This window comes from Ovis aries, chromosome 16 (assembly GCF_016772045.2).
Source record: "Ovis aries strain OAR_USU_Benz2616 breed Rambouillet chromosome 16, ARS-UI_Ramb_v3.0, whole genome shotgun sequence".
Classification (NCBI taxonomy): Eukaryota; Metazoa; Chordata; class Mammalia; order Artiodactyla; family Bovidae; genus Ovis; species Ovis aries.
The window spans coordinates 67,927,715-67,946,167 of NC_056069.1; the positions used below are offsets into that span (position 1 = coordinate 67,927,715).

The 18,453-nt window shown below is 47.6% G+C and overlaps 1 protein-coding gene across 1 annotated transcript in view; it reads right to left on the reverse strand.

The window, feature by feature from the left end:
* ADAMTS16 (ADAM metallopeptidase with thrombospondin type 1 motif 16) overlaps window positions 1–18,453 on the reverse strand; it is a 183,599-nt gene that overhangs the window by 37,327 nt on the left and 127,819 nt on the right. Inside the window, exon 18 of the mRNA XM_042233642.1 lies at window positions 8,935–9,061. Coding sequence (XP_042089576.1) covers window positions 8,935–9,061 — 127 coding nt within the window. The remainder of the gene's footprint in view (window positions 1–8,934; window positions 9,062–18,453) is intronic.

An 18,453-nucleotide genomic window follows, 5' to 3' on the forward strand; every position in this document is an offset into this window, starting at 1 on the left:
ATCCTAATTCTTGTTGAGCTAACTCTGACCACCACACTTGTACCCATGACCTGTGTGATTAGGCTCACTGTAGGACCTGCAGGCCCAAGTGTGCACTCAGGGAAGTGCCCACCTGACTCACATGGCTGGCCAGGGCCCTGCCCATCTCGCCTTCTCCTTCCCTTCAAGGCAGCAGGCTGCTTTCCCGACTCCCTGGTGGTGTAACGGAGCAGGACCCTGCGGGGCCTTCCCAGGACAGATGCCCCCCTCCTCTACCCGACTCTTGCTTGCAGAAAAACCTTAGCCCAAGAGTAAATCTCATCAGAGAAGTGACAAAAATCCTGAAGCAAAGAAAGACCAAAAAAAGACAAAATCGTATTGCTCATAGTTTAACCATTATACGAAGTCACGGACCTTTAGTTCCTCCTCAGGGCTGGATACTGTTTTAGATTGTGTACTTTGAGCTGCTGTGTAGATTCCAAAATCCCCACCGAGTGGAAGGAGTTGCCTACGTGATGATCAGACGGTAGCCATGACTGGAGCCACCAGCTGCTCTGTCTTGCATGATCCCAAGAGCTGGGAACGAACCACCCCAGGAACTGAAGACCAACTGTACTTAAAACAACTAAGATGATACTGATCAGATCACAGGTGACTAACTTCCAAGATGACTGTCAAGAGCCGACTGTACCGTGTGGCATGTAGCCCCCTTCCTCCTGTGCATCCCCGAAACACCCACCCTTTAAAGCTCTTCCCTGTGACCGGCAGCAGGGCTTTGGCCTTTGGACCTGAGTCCACCTTCTTCCCAGGTTGCCGGCCTCCTGAATAAAGCAAACTTTCCTTTGTACCGACACTTGCCTCTGGAGTATTGGCTTTCAAGCGGCGAGCAGCCAGACCTGAGGTCAGTAACAGAAACGCTTAGCTGTTTTTTCCCCACTGGAAAGACAAAAGCAAAGTGGCAGGCGCTTTCTCAGGGTCCGCCCGGCCGCCACTGGCCTGGGCGTGTCCCTGTTCCTGCTAGGGCCTCACCCTCACAGCTGCTCTCTGTCCCCTCCCTGGTCATTCCCAAAGCTGCACGGCTCAGCGCGCCAGCTCTCCCGCGGGAAGGCACGAAGCAGCCGCCCCTTGGCTTCGTGACCATTTCCAGGTGCAGTTCCTTCTGTCTTTTATGGCGAGATTCATCGGGGACGGCCCGTTCTCACCTGCTCTGCTCTCTCGCCTCTCTGGAAATCCCACATCTTTGCTCACCCCCCCGCCTCCACTGGACATGCTCACGTGGTGCTGATGATCCAAACCTTCCTAAATTTTACCAACACTCGTGGTGCAGGAGGCGAGAGGCCCTGCCTCCCAGGCGGTGCACACTTGGACCCTGCCGCTCCGCACAGGTGTCTTTTGTCTGCCTTCTCGCCCTCCTCAGAGAATGCACCCAGAGAACTCTAGCAACACTGCGCGACCCATCGGTAAGGGGCTTCACTCTAATGTGAGCTCTGTCACAGAGCACTTAGCTTTTTCTATAAATCCCTTATTGCGGAGAGCTTCATAATAATCGTGTGTGGGCAACCTGAAGATATTTTTAAAGATACACTAATTTACGTGGCTGTCTGTGTTATCTATATCAAAAAGCAGGGGTGAAGTGAAAGAAGGAGAGAAGGGAGGATTTCCTACAGTGGGGGCCATAAAAGAGTAGAAAGAGAATTGTACAGATTCATTAGAGAACAGGCAGGAAGTGGCCGGACGCAAAGACGATGGAAGACTCAAATCCTAAAGCCTGACCTAGATTTATTAATAATACACGAGCAGCTACATCTCATGTAGACAAGCTAAGCTTGCAGGTAAAAGATATGCTTGATTTGATAAATTCAAAATCCAACAGAAAAGTATTCAAGGTGAAGAGAAACCTAACAACAGAGCTATTTAAAAATAAAGAGAATGAAGAAATGTAAGGTAGGCCAAAAACAAGCAGAGGTAGCCTCGTGCCACAAGGTCAGTGAAAAAAAATAGATCATCCATTAAAGTGATATCAGGAATATCGGGAAAAAGCAGTATTAGGAGTAAGCACGGCTATTGTTCAATATAAAGAACAATTCTTGCAGAAACTAGATCCCTACCTAACAACATAAAGTAGAATTTTAATGTTAACTATAAAGCAAAATTAATAGCAGAAACAGAAAAATAAACAATCCTAATGTGAGATTTTAAAGTGTTTCTCTCAGAAACAGACATACGAGATGGAACATATTTGGATAAAGAAGAAGCCTGATCTGTCATATAAATAACCCTAATACTACACAAAACACGCATTCCTTCATTCCCACAGAAAATATCTGTAAAAACTCCCATGCCTAAGGCAGAACGGAAATCTTGGAAATGCTAAAAATGACATACTTTTTAACTCTTTCTTTGATCTCGATGTAGTAACATCTGAAATAACAAAAAATTCACCCTGAAGCCTCAATAAATTTAGAAATGCAAAACCACAATCATTGTAAGTAATTCACGGATCAGACAGTGAAACAATGGTGTCTAACCTTACTTAAAAAACAACATACTGAGCTCTCCTCTCAGAAAGATGTGACTCTGAGTGAAGCCTCAGTTTTCAACAAATATTTCCAGAAGACCTTATTGGACACTTGCAGTGAATATACACAGGCTCCTATAGATTTTTAGTAAAGTCTATTCTATTTGTATCAATAACCTCAGATATGCAGATGACACCACCCTTATGGCAGAAAGTGAAGAGGAACTAAAAAGCCTCTTGATGAAGGTGAAAGAGGAGAGTGAAAAAGTTGGCTTAAAGCTCAACATTCAGAAAACAAAGATCATGGCATCTGGTTCCATCACTTCACGGCAAATAGATGGGGAAACAGTGAAAACAGGGTCAGACTTTATTTTGGGGGGCTCCAAAATCACTGCAGATGGTGACTGCAGCCATGAAATTAAAAGACACTTACTCCTTGGAAGGAAAGGTATGACCAACCTAGACAGCATATTCAAAAGCAGAGACATTACTTTGTCAACAAAGGTCCATCTGGTCAAGACTGTGGTTTTTCCAGTAGTCATGTATGGATGTGAGAGTTGGACTGTGATGAAAGCTGAGTGCCAAAAAATTGATGTTTTTGAACTGCGGTGTTGGAGAAGACTCTTCAGAGTCCCTTGGACTGCAAGGAGATCCAACCAGTCCATCCTAAAGGAGATCAGTCCTGGGTGTTCATTGGAAGGACTGATGTTGAAGCTGAAACTCCAATACTTTGGCCACCTGATGCGAAGAGTTGACTCATTGGAAAAGACCCTGATTCTGGGAAGGACTGGGGGCAGGAGGAGAAGGGGACGACAGAGGATGAGATGGCTGGATGGCATCACCGACTTGATGGACATGAGTTTGGGTGGACTCTGGGATTTGGTGATGGACAGGGAGGCCTGGCATGCTGCGGTCCATGAGGTCACAAAGAGTTGGACATGACTGAGCGACTGAACTGAACTGAATTGATTCTATGTATCTATAGACCTACCTACCTATGTTGAGAAAGATTGAGGGCAGGAGGAGAAGAGAGTGACACAGAATGAGATGGTTGGATGGCATCACTGAACCAATGGACTTGAGTTTGAGCAAGCTCTGGGAGAGTGAAGGACAGGGGAGCTTGGCGTTCTTCAGTCCACAGGGTCACAAAGAGTCAGACATGACTTACCAACTATCTTTCTAATTGCCACCTATCTGTCTACCTTTCCATCTATCATCTGTGCATTCTATTTATCTATTCGTAGGTTTCATTTTCATTCCAACATATTTGAAGCGTATGCTATCATGTGTATTATTAGGACACTTGGTGAATTTTAGTTCATCATATTGAGGTCTCAAGACCAGAATAATAAAAGTATTATGAACATTACAGGTATTATTTAACCTTTGTAAGTAAGTTCCCAGAAATAGAAAAGTATTCCCAAAGTGCCCTTCTGCCTTTGCTCACATGGATAAATATGCAAAACAACAAAACACACACACACATATCCTGACACACAAACATGCACCAAAGCAAAACAAGCAAAAGGCAGGACAAATAAGGAGAGCCCCCCCCCCCGAAAAAAACACCCAAAATATTTTATGGAACAACATAAGGCAGGTTTCCGGTGTGAAATGATGACTCCAGACCTGAATAGTTAGCTCACTTCTATAGCTCCACTTCTGCAATGATTTTTCCATTTTAATATTTCCGTGACCGAGGAAACAAGTCACGTCAGCCTTGATTAGGACTAGTCTGTCCTTATTTGTAACTTGGTGTTCATTACGGATGCATTGCAACAAACATCACTATGATGGTTTTCATTACAGATGCATTGTAACAAACACCTTTATGAGCCTGAATGCATTCTGACCTCCTTGTTTTGGTTCAGCCACATCTCTCTTGGGGGAGACACAGTAAGACACCCCCTTTTGCACTGAGATCCTGTCACATCTAGGCGATGACGCAGGCACCTAGTCAAGTCACGATGCTCAGCCCCCGCACTGGCAACTTTGCACTTTACACGGAATGGTTCTCCAAAGACTGTCAAGGACAGAGGTGGCCAAACATTTTTGGTTTCTCTGGTTAAAAGGAGACAGCTAGATGCCTTTTCAGTGGGCGCGTAGCAGAGGGAGGACAGGTTTCTAAAGAAGAGGAAGGGCCCCTCAGGGAGGCGGCGTCTGTGGGCGTGAACCGTATGTAGCGCCAGGTTCCCTGCCAGAGTCAGCTCCGTCCAGAAGAACAGCAGAGGCAACTGCGGCACCTGGAGGCCGCGGGCTCTGTAAAGCTCACCTCCCTGTGGCTTCACGCATCCACAAGTGTTCTGAAGTTCGGCAAAGCTGAGGCTCATCCAGGAGAAGATAACTGTACCAAGTCTCCTGTATCCTTCCTTGCCACTGGCATGTCACCAGAGAAATCCATGGTTTGAAAAGAGACAGCTAGAAAGGACAGGCTTGTGGATACAGCAAGGGAAGGGCAGGGTGGGATGACTTGAGAGCACCATGGAAACACAGACATCACCAAACGTACAGTGGGTAGCCATGGGAATTTGCTGTGTGATGCAGGGAGCTCGAACTCGGCGCTCCGTGACAACCTAGAGGGGAGGGATGGAATGGGAGACAGGAAGGCGGTTCAAGAGGGAGGGGACATAGCTCTGCCTGTGACTGATTCGTGTTGCTGTATGGCAGGAACCAACACAATATTGTAAAACAATCATCGCCCAATTAAAGATAAATAAATGTATATAACAAACAATAAGTAACATTAAATTGAAAATAAATGAAGTTGTGCTCCAAACTCAAAGGTGACGTGTAATTGATTTACTAAAGGGAGAAACAGTCTAGTGCGATCCCAAAGATTCCAGAAAAAGGTGTTGAAACAGAAGTTGGGCTGCTAGGTGGGAGGACCGGCTCTGTCATTTGTTGAATCCGGTGCAAGGTACGAGACCACGAGGGATTTCAAGCATCGGAGAATTAAACCAAGTGGGGAACGTTTCCAGCACAGGGCCCTGAGCTACGGGGCAGGGAACACGCCCAGCAAGCCGGTCCTGGAGCTAGTTTATTCCCAGTCACTCTGATAATCAAATGAACTGAAATACTTCCTTACCACCCTGGGAGTTAAACCCTTTCACATATGCGGACCACCTCAGGGACCAGGGTCCCTTCCACCCCTGGGTAACCTGCACACTGCTACTGCTAAGTCGCTTCAGTCGTGTTCTATTCTTAGCAACTCCATGGACTGCAGCCCACCAGGCTCCTCAGTCCATGGGATTTTCCAGGCAAGAGTACTGGAGTGGGGTGCCACTGCCTTCTCCGAACCTGCACACTGCCGGATGTGAGCATTTTCAAGGCTTAAACCTAAACTGCCGTTGCTCAGTTTCTCAGTCGTGTCTGATTCTTCGCGACTCCACGGACTGCAGCATGCCAGGCGCCTTCATTATCTCCCAGAGTGTGTTCAGACTCATGCCCATTGTGTCAGTGATGCCATCCAACCATCTTTCTCTGTCGGCCCCCTTCTCCTGCCATCAGTCTTTCTCAGCATCAGGGACTTTTCCAATGTGTTGGCTCTTCGCATCAGGTGGCCAAAACATTGGAGCTTCAGTATCAGTCCTTCCAATGAATATTCAGGATTGATTTCCTTTAGGATTGACTGGTTGGATCTCCTTGCTGTTCAAGGGACTCTCAAGAGTCTCCTCCTGCGCCACAGTTGGAAAGCATCAATTCTTCCGGTGCTCAGCTTCTTTATTGCACGCCAAGTGTTACTGCCCCCTCTCCTGTCCCTGGCAGTATTGCTGTAAGAAGATCGTTAGTTCTTCATGATCACTAGAACATGACGTTCCCCTGCTCATCTCCTCCCTCATTTCTACCAAATGGACGCAGTCACCCTCGTCTGGATCTCGGTTGTAAGAGACACAGTTCTGCTGATGGGTTTGCGGGAGTCAGCAAAATGTAGACAGACAGAAACGACAGGACCATCCAAAGACCAAGCGGGAGGAAAGCAGAGAAGGGCTCCGTCTGTACGCGGAGGAGGCATCGATGGCAAGACGCTTTATCTACACCCTTCGTCTGCATCCCTAGAATACTGCAGAGAGAGGCGACGCATCCTTTACCATCTGGAAAGCATTTCCTCTGTTCTGCCTTCAGCCGGTTGACCAGGAAGGCGCGCAGCGAGCGCTTGTGCTTGGGAAACAGCGATAAGAGGAAGGACAGGAAGAGCCGCTCCGTTTAGATAAATTGAGAAATCGAACCGAAATAAATACACGTGTGATTTATGGCTCATGTATCAAAAGCAAGCCATAAAAATGCCTGGTCCTCGCTTAAATGAGCCGGGGGAGCGCCGCGCGCTGCCGTCCGCGCGGGGCCAGCAGAGCCTCCTTCCAGGCGCGCGGAGGCGGCGGCGCTGGGCCTCGCTCGGTCCCTGCGGCGCGGCACGAAGTGCTGATGCTCCAAGACCAGGCCGGGGTGCCCCCACTGGCCCCCTCCTCGCAGACATTTGAGATCACCTTCCTCCAGGCTGGGAGGCTCCCGGACTCCCGGCTTTCTGCCCGCGGAGATTTACGACCTGGGTTCGCACCCGGGGCCTTTGTGCGCCCCAGACGCGGCGGTGCGCACGTGTGGATGGAGACCGACGGGGGCGCCGGGGGCGGGGGGCGGACGGGGGAGTGGGGAGTCGCAGGGCTGTTTTTTTTGGATCACGTTGGTTAAAAAGAAGATGACCTGTGATTAAGATGTTTTAAACCGCCCCCGCCCCCGCCCCCGTCCCGGGGTCCTTCGGGAAGCCTCCCTCATGAGCAGGAAACAGCAGATTGCTCCCGGCTCCATCCTCTGCGCCCCCTCCCCTGTCAACCAAAGGCGGTGGGAGGCTGAGCATGCAGCTGTGCCCTGAGGCGGCGGGGGCTTTGTGGGGTCCGGAGAAGCGGGTGGACGCTCCGCTTGAGAGGGCCGTGGATGGACGCCTCGCAGGAGGCAGTCTAGTAGGGAAGACATAGGCTCTCCCCGGCGTCAATAGAAAGCTTGGGTGTGCGGCTCACTTAACCAGGAAGGAAAAACTGGCAGTATTCTGGGCAAGAAAGAAAGGTATCTTACATATCTTTCTACCTGTCTTACATAGGACAACAGGACAACTTTAAAATCAAGACCTATTTTCCCAGTTCAGTAGGGTAATATGACAGTGCCCAGGGATGGTTGCCTGGAACATAGTTCCTCCTTCTGTGTTTGTCATTGATCCTTCTGACTCACAGACTACCTAAATAGCTAATGCGAACTTGTTTCTTCTTTCCGGGCAAAAAAGGAAAGAACCAAGATTTAGTGAGTGTTTAGTGCATGTCCTGGACAGTGAGAGCTTTCACATGGATTCCCTCCACACTTCCTTGACCTACACGGCCCTGATTAGTACAAGGGGAGGGTACTAATATAATATAATATAATATATATAACATGAAGAATATAATATGTCCTTGTGCTCAGTCATGTTCGTCTCTTTGCCACCCCGTGGGCTGTAGCCCACCCAGGCTCCTCTGGGCATGGGATTCTCCAGGCAAGAAGATTGGAAGGAAGTGTTCATCTCCTCCTCCAGGGGGTCTTCCTGATCCAGGGTTCGAGCCTGTGTCTCTTCTGTCTCTGCCCTGGCAGGCGGATTCTTTCCCACTGTGCCACCTGGGAAGCCCACAAAGACCCCGCTTTCTGCTTTTGAGGCCAAGGTCAGCAAAGCCAGCTGACGCGGGTCTCTAAAATCCAGACGCGTGAGGCCACACGTGACATGGGGAGTGCCTCGGCTGTCAGAAGGCCTAGTGAGCTTCCCTTCTGTAAACACGTTTCTCGGATGCATTTGACCACCCCTCTGTGATGATGAAGCCAGGGAGACGCAGACAGACCGTGGACGAGCCTGGGGGGTGATGGCTGGGGGAGGCAGGGCAGGACCTCGGCTGCCCCCTGGGCTCCTGCCCCCGCCTGAATCAGGGGACCGGGGCTTTCTCGAGGAGCGTGTTGGGGCAGCGGTGCTCGGGAAGGGTGACCGAGATGGCCGAGACCTGCTGCCGCCCTTGCACAGGGTCCACCCTCCCCGGACAGCTGGGACAGGCCTCACCACGGGCTCTCCTAACACATTTCACTTCGCAAGGAAAGGAGACACCGGGGCAGGGCACGGAGGCTCAGTGGGAAAAAGTTCCCCTGCCCACGGCCCGCTGCCCCTCCCGCAGCCTGAGCTGAAAAAAGCCAGAACAAGCGCCGTCCACTCCGAGACCTTCCGCGCCCCTGCCCAGACTGGCCAGGCCAGCCCGCACCCGAGCACACTTTCTGTGGCTCATCCGTTCAGGCCGCTCTTGCTCCTCTCGCTTCTGCCGCCACGGATCACGTGGCCGCGGTTGGCACTTCTCGTCCCCAGGCTCAGGAGCCCCGAGGACTGGGCGTTATACCTGCAAACCCCTGACGCTCGTTCAGAGGGACGCGGCAGTTCTTACCTGGGGGGACAGGCAGACACCTTGCAGGGCACGACCCCTGTGGCCGGCCGGGCGTCGGGGCTGCAGAAGGAGGCGTTCACCGGGACCCGCAGGTCTCTGTAGCAGCCTGCTCTCGTGGTTGTCTGCCCTGCGGGAGAGAGGGATGCGCGGTGAAGACTTACCGACAGGACCCGTGGTAAAAGCAGGCCAGGAGCTAATGACGTCTCCGGAAACCTTTTTCCTGCATGTCAGCCTGCTTTTGCATGAATGACATTTGGCTGACTATGATATTCCACTTCTCTGGTCTGTCCTGATGATTTTTGTTAGTGGATTTCATCAGTTCTGAGACGCCTTGTTTCTCCCCCTACATTAAAAACGTAGATATCTGCTTTTATATTTGGCTGCACGCAGGCCCTTCACTGTGGTGTGTGGCCTCCAGAGTGTGTGGCTCAGAGGTTGCCTTGTACAGGCTTACTTGCCCTGAGACATGTAGGATCTTAGTTCCTGGACCAGGAATTGAAACCCTGTCCCCTGCATTGGAAGGCAGATTCTTAACCGCTGGACCACAAGAGAAGTACCCCACCCTGCCTACATTTTAACATCTTTAAATGTGTGCCTCGCTATTGATGCCAATTTATACTTGGTGAAACTATCTGCCCTCAATCTGGTTTTAGCCCCGACGTCCCCAGGCTGGCCTCCTGGGCTCACGGAGCTGGCCGTCTAAGAGATACACAATCCATCAACATGCATTCAGAGCAGGCTTTCCTGAAGCCCCTTCTCCAGGGGTCTATGGTTTCTGTGTAGTCAAGGGATCAGTCTTGTAAGCCTCTGATTCCCACTCCCATGCCTTGCTCTGAGTCCACTGTTTAACTGATACCACCTGTATTTCCTTTACACACACACACTCATGCCACTCCCAGAGTAAAAGCCCACTCTTCTCTCGTTAAACTGGAGACCTCCCGGCCTTGTCCTCCAGGCTTACACACACACACACACACACACACACACACACACACACACACACTCTCACACATGCTCACGCTGCTCCCAGATTAAAAGCCTGCTCTTCTCTCGTTAAACTGGAGACCTCCCGGCCTTGTCCTCCAGCCCCGCTGCTTCCCTCTTGTACCGACATCTCCCCTGGTCCTCTGACCCCCAGACTCCACCCACAACTGTGTCTGTGCGTGGAACGTGGTCCTCACGCGCTGTCCCTGACACACCTGGAGGCAGTCCTCTTGTCCCCCTACGCAGGCCCATACCCTGCGCTCTGACCCAGCACCTTCCCGTGCTTAGGGGTTCTCAGACTCGAGTGTACATCTGAACCTCTCGTTAGCTTAAACATCCTCCCGGCCACTTCCAAAGCGTTGGATCCGGCAGGCCTGGGATGTGTCCTGAGAGTGTAAGTTTCTAACATGAGCTCAGTGTCCAGGAACTGCTGCCCTGCGGACCACACTTTGAGAACTGCTGCTCTAGGAAATATCAGAAGCTGCCACTTGACTGTCTCCTGTTACACAGGTGTGACAGAGTAAAAGATGGATACCTGGTCTCTGTCCCTGGTTCTTGGAACAGCTCCTAGAACCTTTGGAGTCTCCTTTGTGAGCTGCTGAGCAGACTGGTTGGTGGGGGGAGCCCCGCACAGCGTATGGGTGGAGCTGGTCCCCAGAAAGACCGAGGCGTGATGAGAGGGTTTGCAGCCCAAACCCGGACCTCTGGGAAGAGGAGCCGGCATGGAGATTTAGTTCAATTACCAATGGCCAACGATTTAATAATCCTGCCCATGTAATAAAATCTCTGTAGAAACCTGTAAATAATGGGGTTCAGAAACCTTCCATGGTGGTCTCTCTCTCAACTGCTTCAGTCGTGTCCAACTCTTTGCAACCCCATGGGCTGTAGCCCACCAGGCTCCTCTGTCCATGGGATTCTCCGCCTAAGAACACTGGAGTGGGTTGCCGTGAACTCCAACATCTCATCCTCTGTTGCCCCCTTCTCCTCCTGTCCTCAGTCTTTCCCAGCATCAGTCATCTGGGAAATCTCCTAGATTCATCTCCTCACATCAGGTGACCAAAGTATTGGAGCCTCAGTTTCAGCATCAGTCATTTCAGTGAATATTCAGGGTTGACTTCCTTTAGAATTGACTGGTTTGATCTCCTTGCAGTCCAAGGGACTCTCAAGAGTCTTCCCCAGCACCACAGTTCAAAAACATCAATTCTTCAGTGCTCAACCTTCTTTATGGTCCAACTCTCACATCTGTACATGGCTACTGGAGAAACCATAGCTTTGACTATATGGACCTTTGTTGGCAAAGTGATGTCTCTGCTTTTAAAGACGCTATCTAGGTTTGACATAGCTTTCCTTCCAAGAAGCAAGCATCTTTTAATTTCATGGCTACAGTCACCATCCGCAGTGGTTTTGGAGCTGAAGGAAATAAAGTTTGTCACTGTTTCCACTTTTTCTCCATCTATTTGCCTTGAGTTGACAGGAATGGAGGCTATGATCTTCGTTTTCTGAATGTTAAGTTTTAGGCCAGTTTTTTCGCTCCTTTTTTCACCCTTATCAAGAGGCTCTTTAGTTCCTCTTCACTTTCTGCCATTAAAGTGGTACCATCTGCATATCTGAGGTTATTGATTTTTCTCCCGGCATCCTTGATTCTAGCTTGTGATTCAGCCAGTCTGCCATTTCGCATGATGTACTCTGCGTGTAAGTTAAATCAGTGGGGTGACAATATACAGCATAGACATACTCCTTTCCCAATTTTGAACCAGTCCTTTGTTCCACGTCCTTTGCTCCATGTTGCTTCTTGATCTGCAGACAGGTTTCTCAGGAGACAGGTAAGATGGTCTGATACTTTTATCTCTTTCAGAATTTTCCACAGTTTGTTATGATCCACACAGTCAAAGGCTTTAGCACAGCTGATGAAGCAGATGTTTCTCTGGAATCCCCTTGCTTTTTCTCTGAGCCAACGGATGTTGGCAGTTTCTGGTTCCTCTGCCTTTTCTAAATCCATCTTGTACATCTGGAAGTTCTCAGTTCTGCTGCTGCTGCTGCTGCTGCTACTAAGTCGCTTCAGTCATGTCCGACTCTGTGCGACCCCATAGATGGCAGCCCACCAGGCTCCCCCCTCCCTGGGATTCTCCAGGCAAGAACACTGGAGTGGGTTGCCATTTCCTTCTCCAATGCATGAAAGTGAAAAGTGAAAGGGAAGTCGCTCAGTCGTGTCTGACTCTTAGTGACCCCATGGACTGCAGCCTACCGGGCTCCTCCATCCATGGGATTTTCCAGGCAAGAGTACTGGAGTGGGGTGCCATTGCTTCACATACTGCTAAAGTCTAACCTGAAGGATTTTGAGCATAACCTTACTAACATGTGAAATGAGCATGATTTTATGGCAGTTTGAACGATCTTCGGCACTGCCCTTCTCTGGGATCGGAATGAAAACTGATCTTTTCCAGTCCTGTGGCCACTGCTGAGTTTTCCAAACTTGCACATTGAGTGCAGCACTTCAGCTGCATCATCTTTAAAGATTTTAAATAGCTCAGCTGGAACTCCATCACCTCCACTAGCTTTGTTCGTAGTGATGCTTCCTAAGGCCCACTTGACTTCACACTCCAGGGTGTCTGGGTCTAGGTAAGTGACCATACCGTTATGGTTATCTGGGTCATTAAGACATTTTTGTATAGTTTTTCTGTGTATTCTTGCCACCTCTTCTTAATCTCTTCTGCTTCTGCTATTTTTAAGGCCTCCTCAGACAACCACTTTGCCTTCTTGCATTTCTTTTTATGGTGAAGCTAGTTACAAGTTTGGTTGAGATATATAAATGCTCTGTGTGTTTGCTTAGTTGTTCAGTTGTGTCCAACTCTTTGCGACTGAATGGACTGCAGCCCGTCAAACTCCCCTGTCCATGGGGATTCTCCAGGCAAGAATACTGGAGTGGGTTGCCACACCTTCCTCCAGGGGAACTTCCCAACCCAGGGATCGAACCCAGGTCTCCTGCATTGCAGGCAGATTCTTTACCAGCTGAGCCACCAGAGAAGGCTAAGAATAGTGGAGTGGGGAGCTTATCCCTTCTCCCCAGCGGATCTTCCCAACCCAGGAATTGAACCAAGGTCTCCTGCACTGCAGGTGGATTCTTTACCAGCTGAGCTACCAGGGAAGCCCATATGTATATAATTTGATCACTTAGATCAAATTTCCAGAGGGCAGAGAGTGCAGCCTGCATAGATTAATTTGTTCCCACACTTGTTAGGTGGTTTATCAGCCATTGGCCAATTTCATTAGATTCAGTAAGTTCTAAGATCAAGTCACCTCTCCCTGTCCAAGTGTTCCAAATCTGCTTATTCAACCAACTACAGATGGAGAAAACTGGGGAAAATATTCTAGAAAGTTCCAAAAACCAAACTTGCATTGCTACATGCCAGTAACTTTTTATACAACATTTCCCTTGTATTTACAACTATTTGCGTATCATTTTGGGTTTCCCTGGTGACTCAGATGATAAAGAGTCCACCTGCAATGCATGAGGCTTAGGTTCGAGCTCTGGGTCAGGAAAATCCCCTTGGCGAGGGCACGGCAACCCACTCCAGTACTCCTGCCTGGAGAATCCCATGGACAGAGGAGCCTGGTGGGCTACCGTCCATGGGGTCGCAGAGAATCAACCGCTGAGTGACTAAAACTTTCATTTTCACACTTGTAGCATTTACATTATATTAGGTATTATAAGTAATCTAGAGATGATTTTAGAAGTATTTGGGGGTGCACTGTTTATTGCAAATACTACACCATTTTATTTATATATTTGGTATCTGTGGGGTATCCTGGAACCAGTAAGAGTGACGACTGTAGTGATTTAATGTGCTGTGTGCTCAGGCGCGTCTGACCTTTGTGACCCCATGGACTGTGGCCCGCCAGGCTCCTCTGTCCACGGGATTCTCCAGGCAAGAATACTGGAGTAGGTTGCCATGCCCTGCCCCAGGGGATCTTCCCAACCCAGGGATCGAACCTGGGTCTTCTGCATTCAGGCAGATTCTTTACCACTGAGCCACCAGGGAAGCCTAGTGATTTAATAATGCTTGACAAGAAACCGTCAAAATATAGGCATATAGGCATATTCTATATTCTACAGTACTTGGGAAGAACTGAACACAATTTTGATGACTCACCCTATGTATCAGTGCAGAGATGAAATCTGAATTGGTATTTTATGAACTTATTTTTCCACTTGCTAACAGGGAATAAGAGACTATTAAATTCAAAAAAAAGAAACAGATGTTACTTTAAAGCTGTTCTGTAGTGAATGTTGTAAACTCCCTTAAAGCTATCCTTTCTAATCTTAGTGACCCAATTTATAGGGGGGACATACTGAACAAGAGTACCAGTTTTTAAACCTGTTGGAGGTCAGTTCTAACGAGTAGAGAAGGAAAATTAAACTTTTCTCTCCACGTACATGTCCACTTAAAAGTCCATTTTAGAAGTTTCTAACCAAAGTCTTCCGGCACTTTTGGTGTGACTCTACGAATAATGGCTTTGGTTTGGTTTCCAGTTTTGAGACTGAAGACGTGACATTCATGAGACATTCTTATGCTCAAGTCTTAACAAAGAGTTAGGCCGAATGATCCTGATGAGCAGGGTACAGGCTCCCGGTCAAGCAAGCAGGAAATTGCTTTGCTTTGCCACAGAAACAGAAGTGTCCTGTATTAACATATTCACTTTTCCTTCTTGGTGGAGATGTTTTTCTGACTTTGGTGCCAGTCAAGTCCGAAGCTTTTACCTATTAATTGGATAAGAGGGAAATCTAGATCTAGTCACTCCTGGAATAATTTTAGTAACAACGTGATAGAGGAAATATAACCTAAAGGGAATTTGCCCAACACACTTCTAACTTCTGACTCGGCCAGTTACTTTTTTAAGCTGGTGACATTGGAGACCTCTCACTTTTCCTAGTGGGGCACTATTGGCATTTTAGGTGAAAACATTATTTGCTGTGCAGCACGGTTGCCATGTTGTAAAATGTTTAGCATCCCTGGATCCTGCCCACTAGATGCCAGTAGCAACCCATGGCAACGAACATGCCTGCACACATATCCAAATGCTCCTTCTAAGGAACAGCGCAGCCTCTGGTTGAGAGCATTGACAGACCACAAGCAGAGAAGGAAGAAAGTATATGCTTAGGAAAAAAGAAAGGGAAAATGTAAAGTGTTGCTTGGAAATCTTTAGTAATTCCTAGAAACAAGATCAAAACAGGACAGTGGTCATCAGATTCATAGCAAAATTCATTTAAGAAAATGACAATGCCAAAAATGCTATAAAACCGAATTTATGGTGTGTAGCTCAAAGTAAGATCCAGAGGGTATTTCACAGCCTTAAATGCCTACAGTGATTATGAATGGAAATAAATGAATCTAATACTTAATTCTGGTGTTAGAAAAAAGGATAGCTCAAGGACTTCCCTGGTGGCTCAATGGCAAAGAATCTTCCTGCAATGCAGGAGACCTGGGTTCGATCTCTGGGTTGGGAAGATCCCCTGGAGAAGGGAACAGCTACCCACTCTAGTAATACAGCCTGGAGAATTCCATGGACTGTATAATCCATAGGGTTGCAAAGAATCAGACACAACTGAGCGACTTTCACTTTTACTTTCAAGGAAGCAGAAAGAAGGAATTATATAGATTGGAAGAGAAGTCAACATACTAGAAAATGAACAGACATCAATATATTTGGATGCATACAAACACGTGAAGCAGAAGTCAGTATGTCAGGAAAGAGAAAACAGTGAATCCAGAAGCTGATATTTGGGAGAGGAGCTTATCCTCAAGCATAACAAGCTGCAACTCTGCTCGCCCTCCTCTGTCTAGTTCTTCCCTGGATTACAGGGGCTCCAGGCAGGCCCTGCAATCTCTGCATCTCTTGTCTGTGGGGCTGTCGGATAGATCCCGTCACTGAGATGCTTGAGCACATGGTGTGGTCAGAGCTGCAGCATCGTGTCCCTGGCAGCAGGGATTTAAAATGCGGGCTCTGGCGGATGTGAAGTCTGCTGTAGTCTCCAGACATTTTTCTGGGAATCACCTAGCTCTAATCCTCGCCAGGAACTTCTGGAATGTTCGACACATTCCACCTCTTTAGTAGCCAGAGCAACTCTGAGACCTAAATGGGTCTCTCTTTGACTTTTACTTCCCCAACTTTTCCAACCATTTTGTAAACATATGATCCTTTATAGTAAATACCTTCCTAGGATACCTAGGATGGATTCTGTTTTCCTGGCTAAACTGTCACTGACATACTAACTTAATGAAAAAACAAACAATAAGCACAAATATACAAAACAAGAAATCAGGGTAAGGAAACAGCCACAAGTAGAATAAACAACTGGAAAAGACCCTGATGCTGGGAAAGATCAAGGACAGGAGGAAAAGGGGGCGGCAGAGGATGAGATGGTTGGATGGCATCACTGACTCAATGGACATGAGTTTGGGCAAGCTCTGAGAGATAGTGAAGGACAAGGAAGCCTGGAGTGCTAAATCCATGGGGTCACAAAGAGTTGGACACAACTGAGTGACTGAGCAAAAGAAGAAACAAAGATGATTTAATCAGAGTACTTTGTTCAAATGTATTAAAATATTTACAATCCTAAAGGAAAAAAAATGGTTTTAATTAGCAAGACTACTCTCAAAAGAGATAAATAATCTAATTAGTCTAATTACCATACATATTATAAAAAAAGTCAAAGATCTAATGCCTGAAAAGGTATCAGATTCAAGTGCTTCAAAGAAATTCTACCAAATGTAGTAGATACTGCTGCTGCTGCTAAGTCACTTCAGTCTCTGTGTGACCCCACAGACGGCAACCTACTAGGGTCCTCTGTCCCCGGGATTCTCCAGGCAAGAACGCTGGAGTGGGTTGCCATTTCCTTCTCCAATGCATGAAAGTGAAAAGTGAAAGTGAAGTTGCTCAGTCATTTCTGACTCTTCAGTGACCCCATGGACTGCAGCCTACCAGGCTCCTCCATCCATGGGAGTTTCCAGGCAAGAGTACTGGAGTGGGGTGCCATTGCCTTCTCTGGTAGTAGATGGTGCTGCTGCTGCTGCTGCTGCTAAGTCACTTCAGTTGTGGCCGACTCTGTACGACCCCACAGACAGCAGCCCACCAGGCTCCCCCGTCCCTGGGATTCTCCAGGCAAGAACACTGGAGTGGGTTGCCATTTCCTTCTCCAATGCATGAAAGTGAAAAGTGAAAGGGAAGTCGCTCAGTCGTGTCTGACTCTTCGAGACCCCATGGACTGCAGCCCACCAGCTCCTCTGTCCATGGGAGTTTCCAGGCAAGAGCACTGGAGTGGGGTGCCATTGCCTTCTCTGAGAGTAGATGCTAGTGCTATTTAAATCATTCCAGAGCAGACAAAATAGGAAAGATTTCCAACATTTAAAAAATTTAGCATATTTTAGGATGCAAAGGAAAATTATATTAAAAACTCAATATTGATATATTTTCACCCTGTTCATTTAACTTATAGCAGAGTACAATTATGCTAAATGCAGGGCTGGATGAATCACAAGCTGGAATCAAGATTTCTGGGAAAAATATCAACTTAAGATATGCAGGTGATACCACTCTAATGGCAGAAAGTGAAGAGTAACTAAAGAGCCTCTTGATGAGCGTGCAAGAGGAGAGTGAAAAAGCTGGCTTAAAACTCAACATTCCAAAACCTAAGATCATAGCATCCAGTCCCATTACTTCATGGCAAATAGGAGAAAAAGTGTAAGCAGTAACAGATTTTATTTTCTTGGGCTCCAAAATCACTGCAGCCATGAAATTAAAAGATGCTTGCTCCTTGGAAGTAAAGCTGTGACAAACCTTAACAGTATATTAAAAAGCAAAGACATCATTTTGCTGATAAAGGTCTATATAGTCAAAGTTATGGGTTTTCCAGCAGTCACGTACAGATGTGAAAGTTGGACCATAAAAGAAGGCTGAGGACTGAAGAATTGATGCTTTCAAATCGCGGTGCTGGAGATGACTCTTGAGAGTCCTTTGGACAGCAAGGAGATCAAACCAGTCAATCCTAAAGGGATCAACTCTTGAATATTCATTGAAAGGACTGATGCTGAAGTTGAAGCTCTAGTACTGTGGCCACGTGATTCAAAGAGTCAACTCATTGGAAAAGACCCTGATTCTGGGAAAGACTGAGGGCAGGAGGAGAAGAGGGTGGCAGAGGATGAAATGGTTAGATGGCCTCATCGACACAATGGACATGAATTTGAGAAAACTCTGGGAGATCCCTGAAGACAGGGAGGAGCCCATCTTGCTGCAGCCCATGGGGTTGCCAAGATTCAGACACGATTTAGCACTGGAACAACAACAACCCTTAGAAATACTAATGTAAAAAACACAAAATAAAATAGGACAGAATCATGTAGTGCCTTGGGGGAAAAAGACATCAGATAATAATTCCCAGTAGGAATATAAGGATGATTTACTGTTAGGAAAGTCATTCCGAATAGTTTAGTGTTAGGAAAATTGGCTAATATATTTCACCATTTGGACTATAGAGTA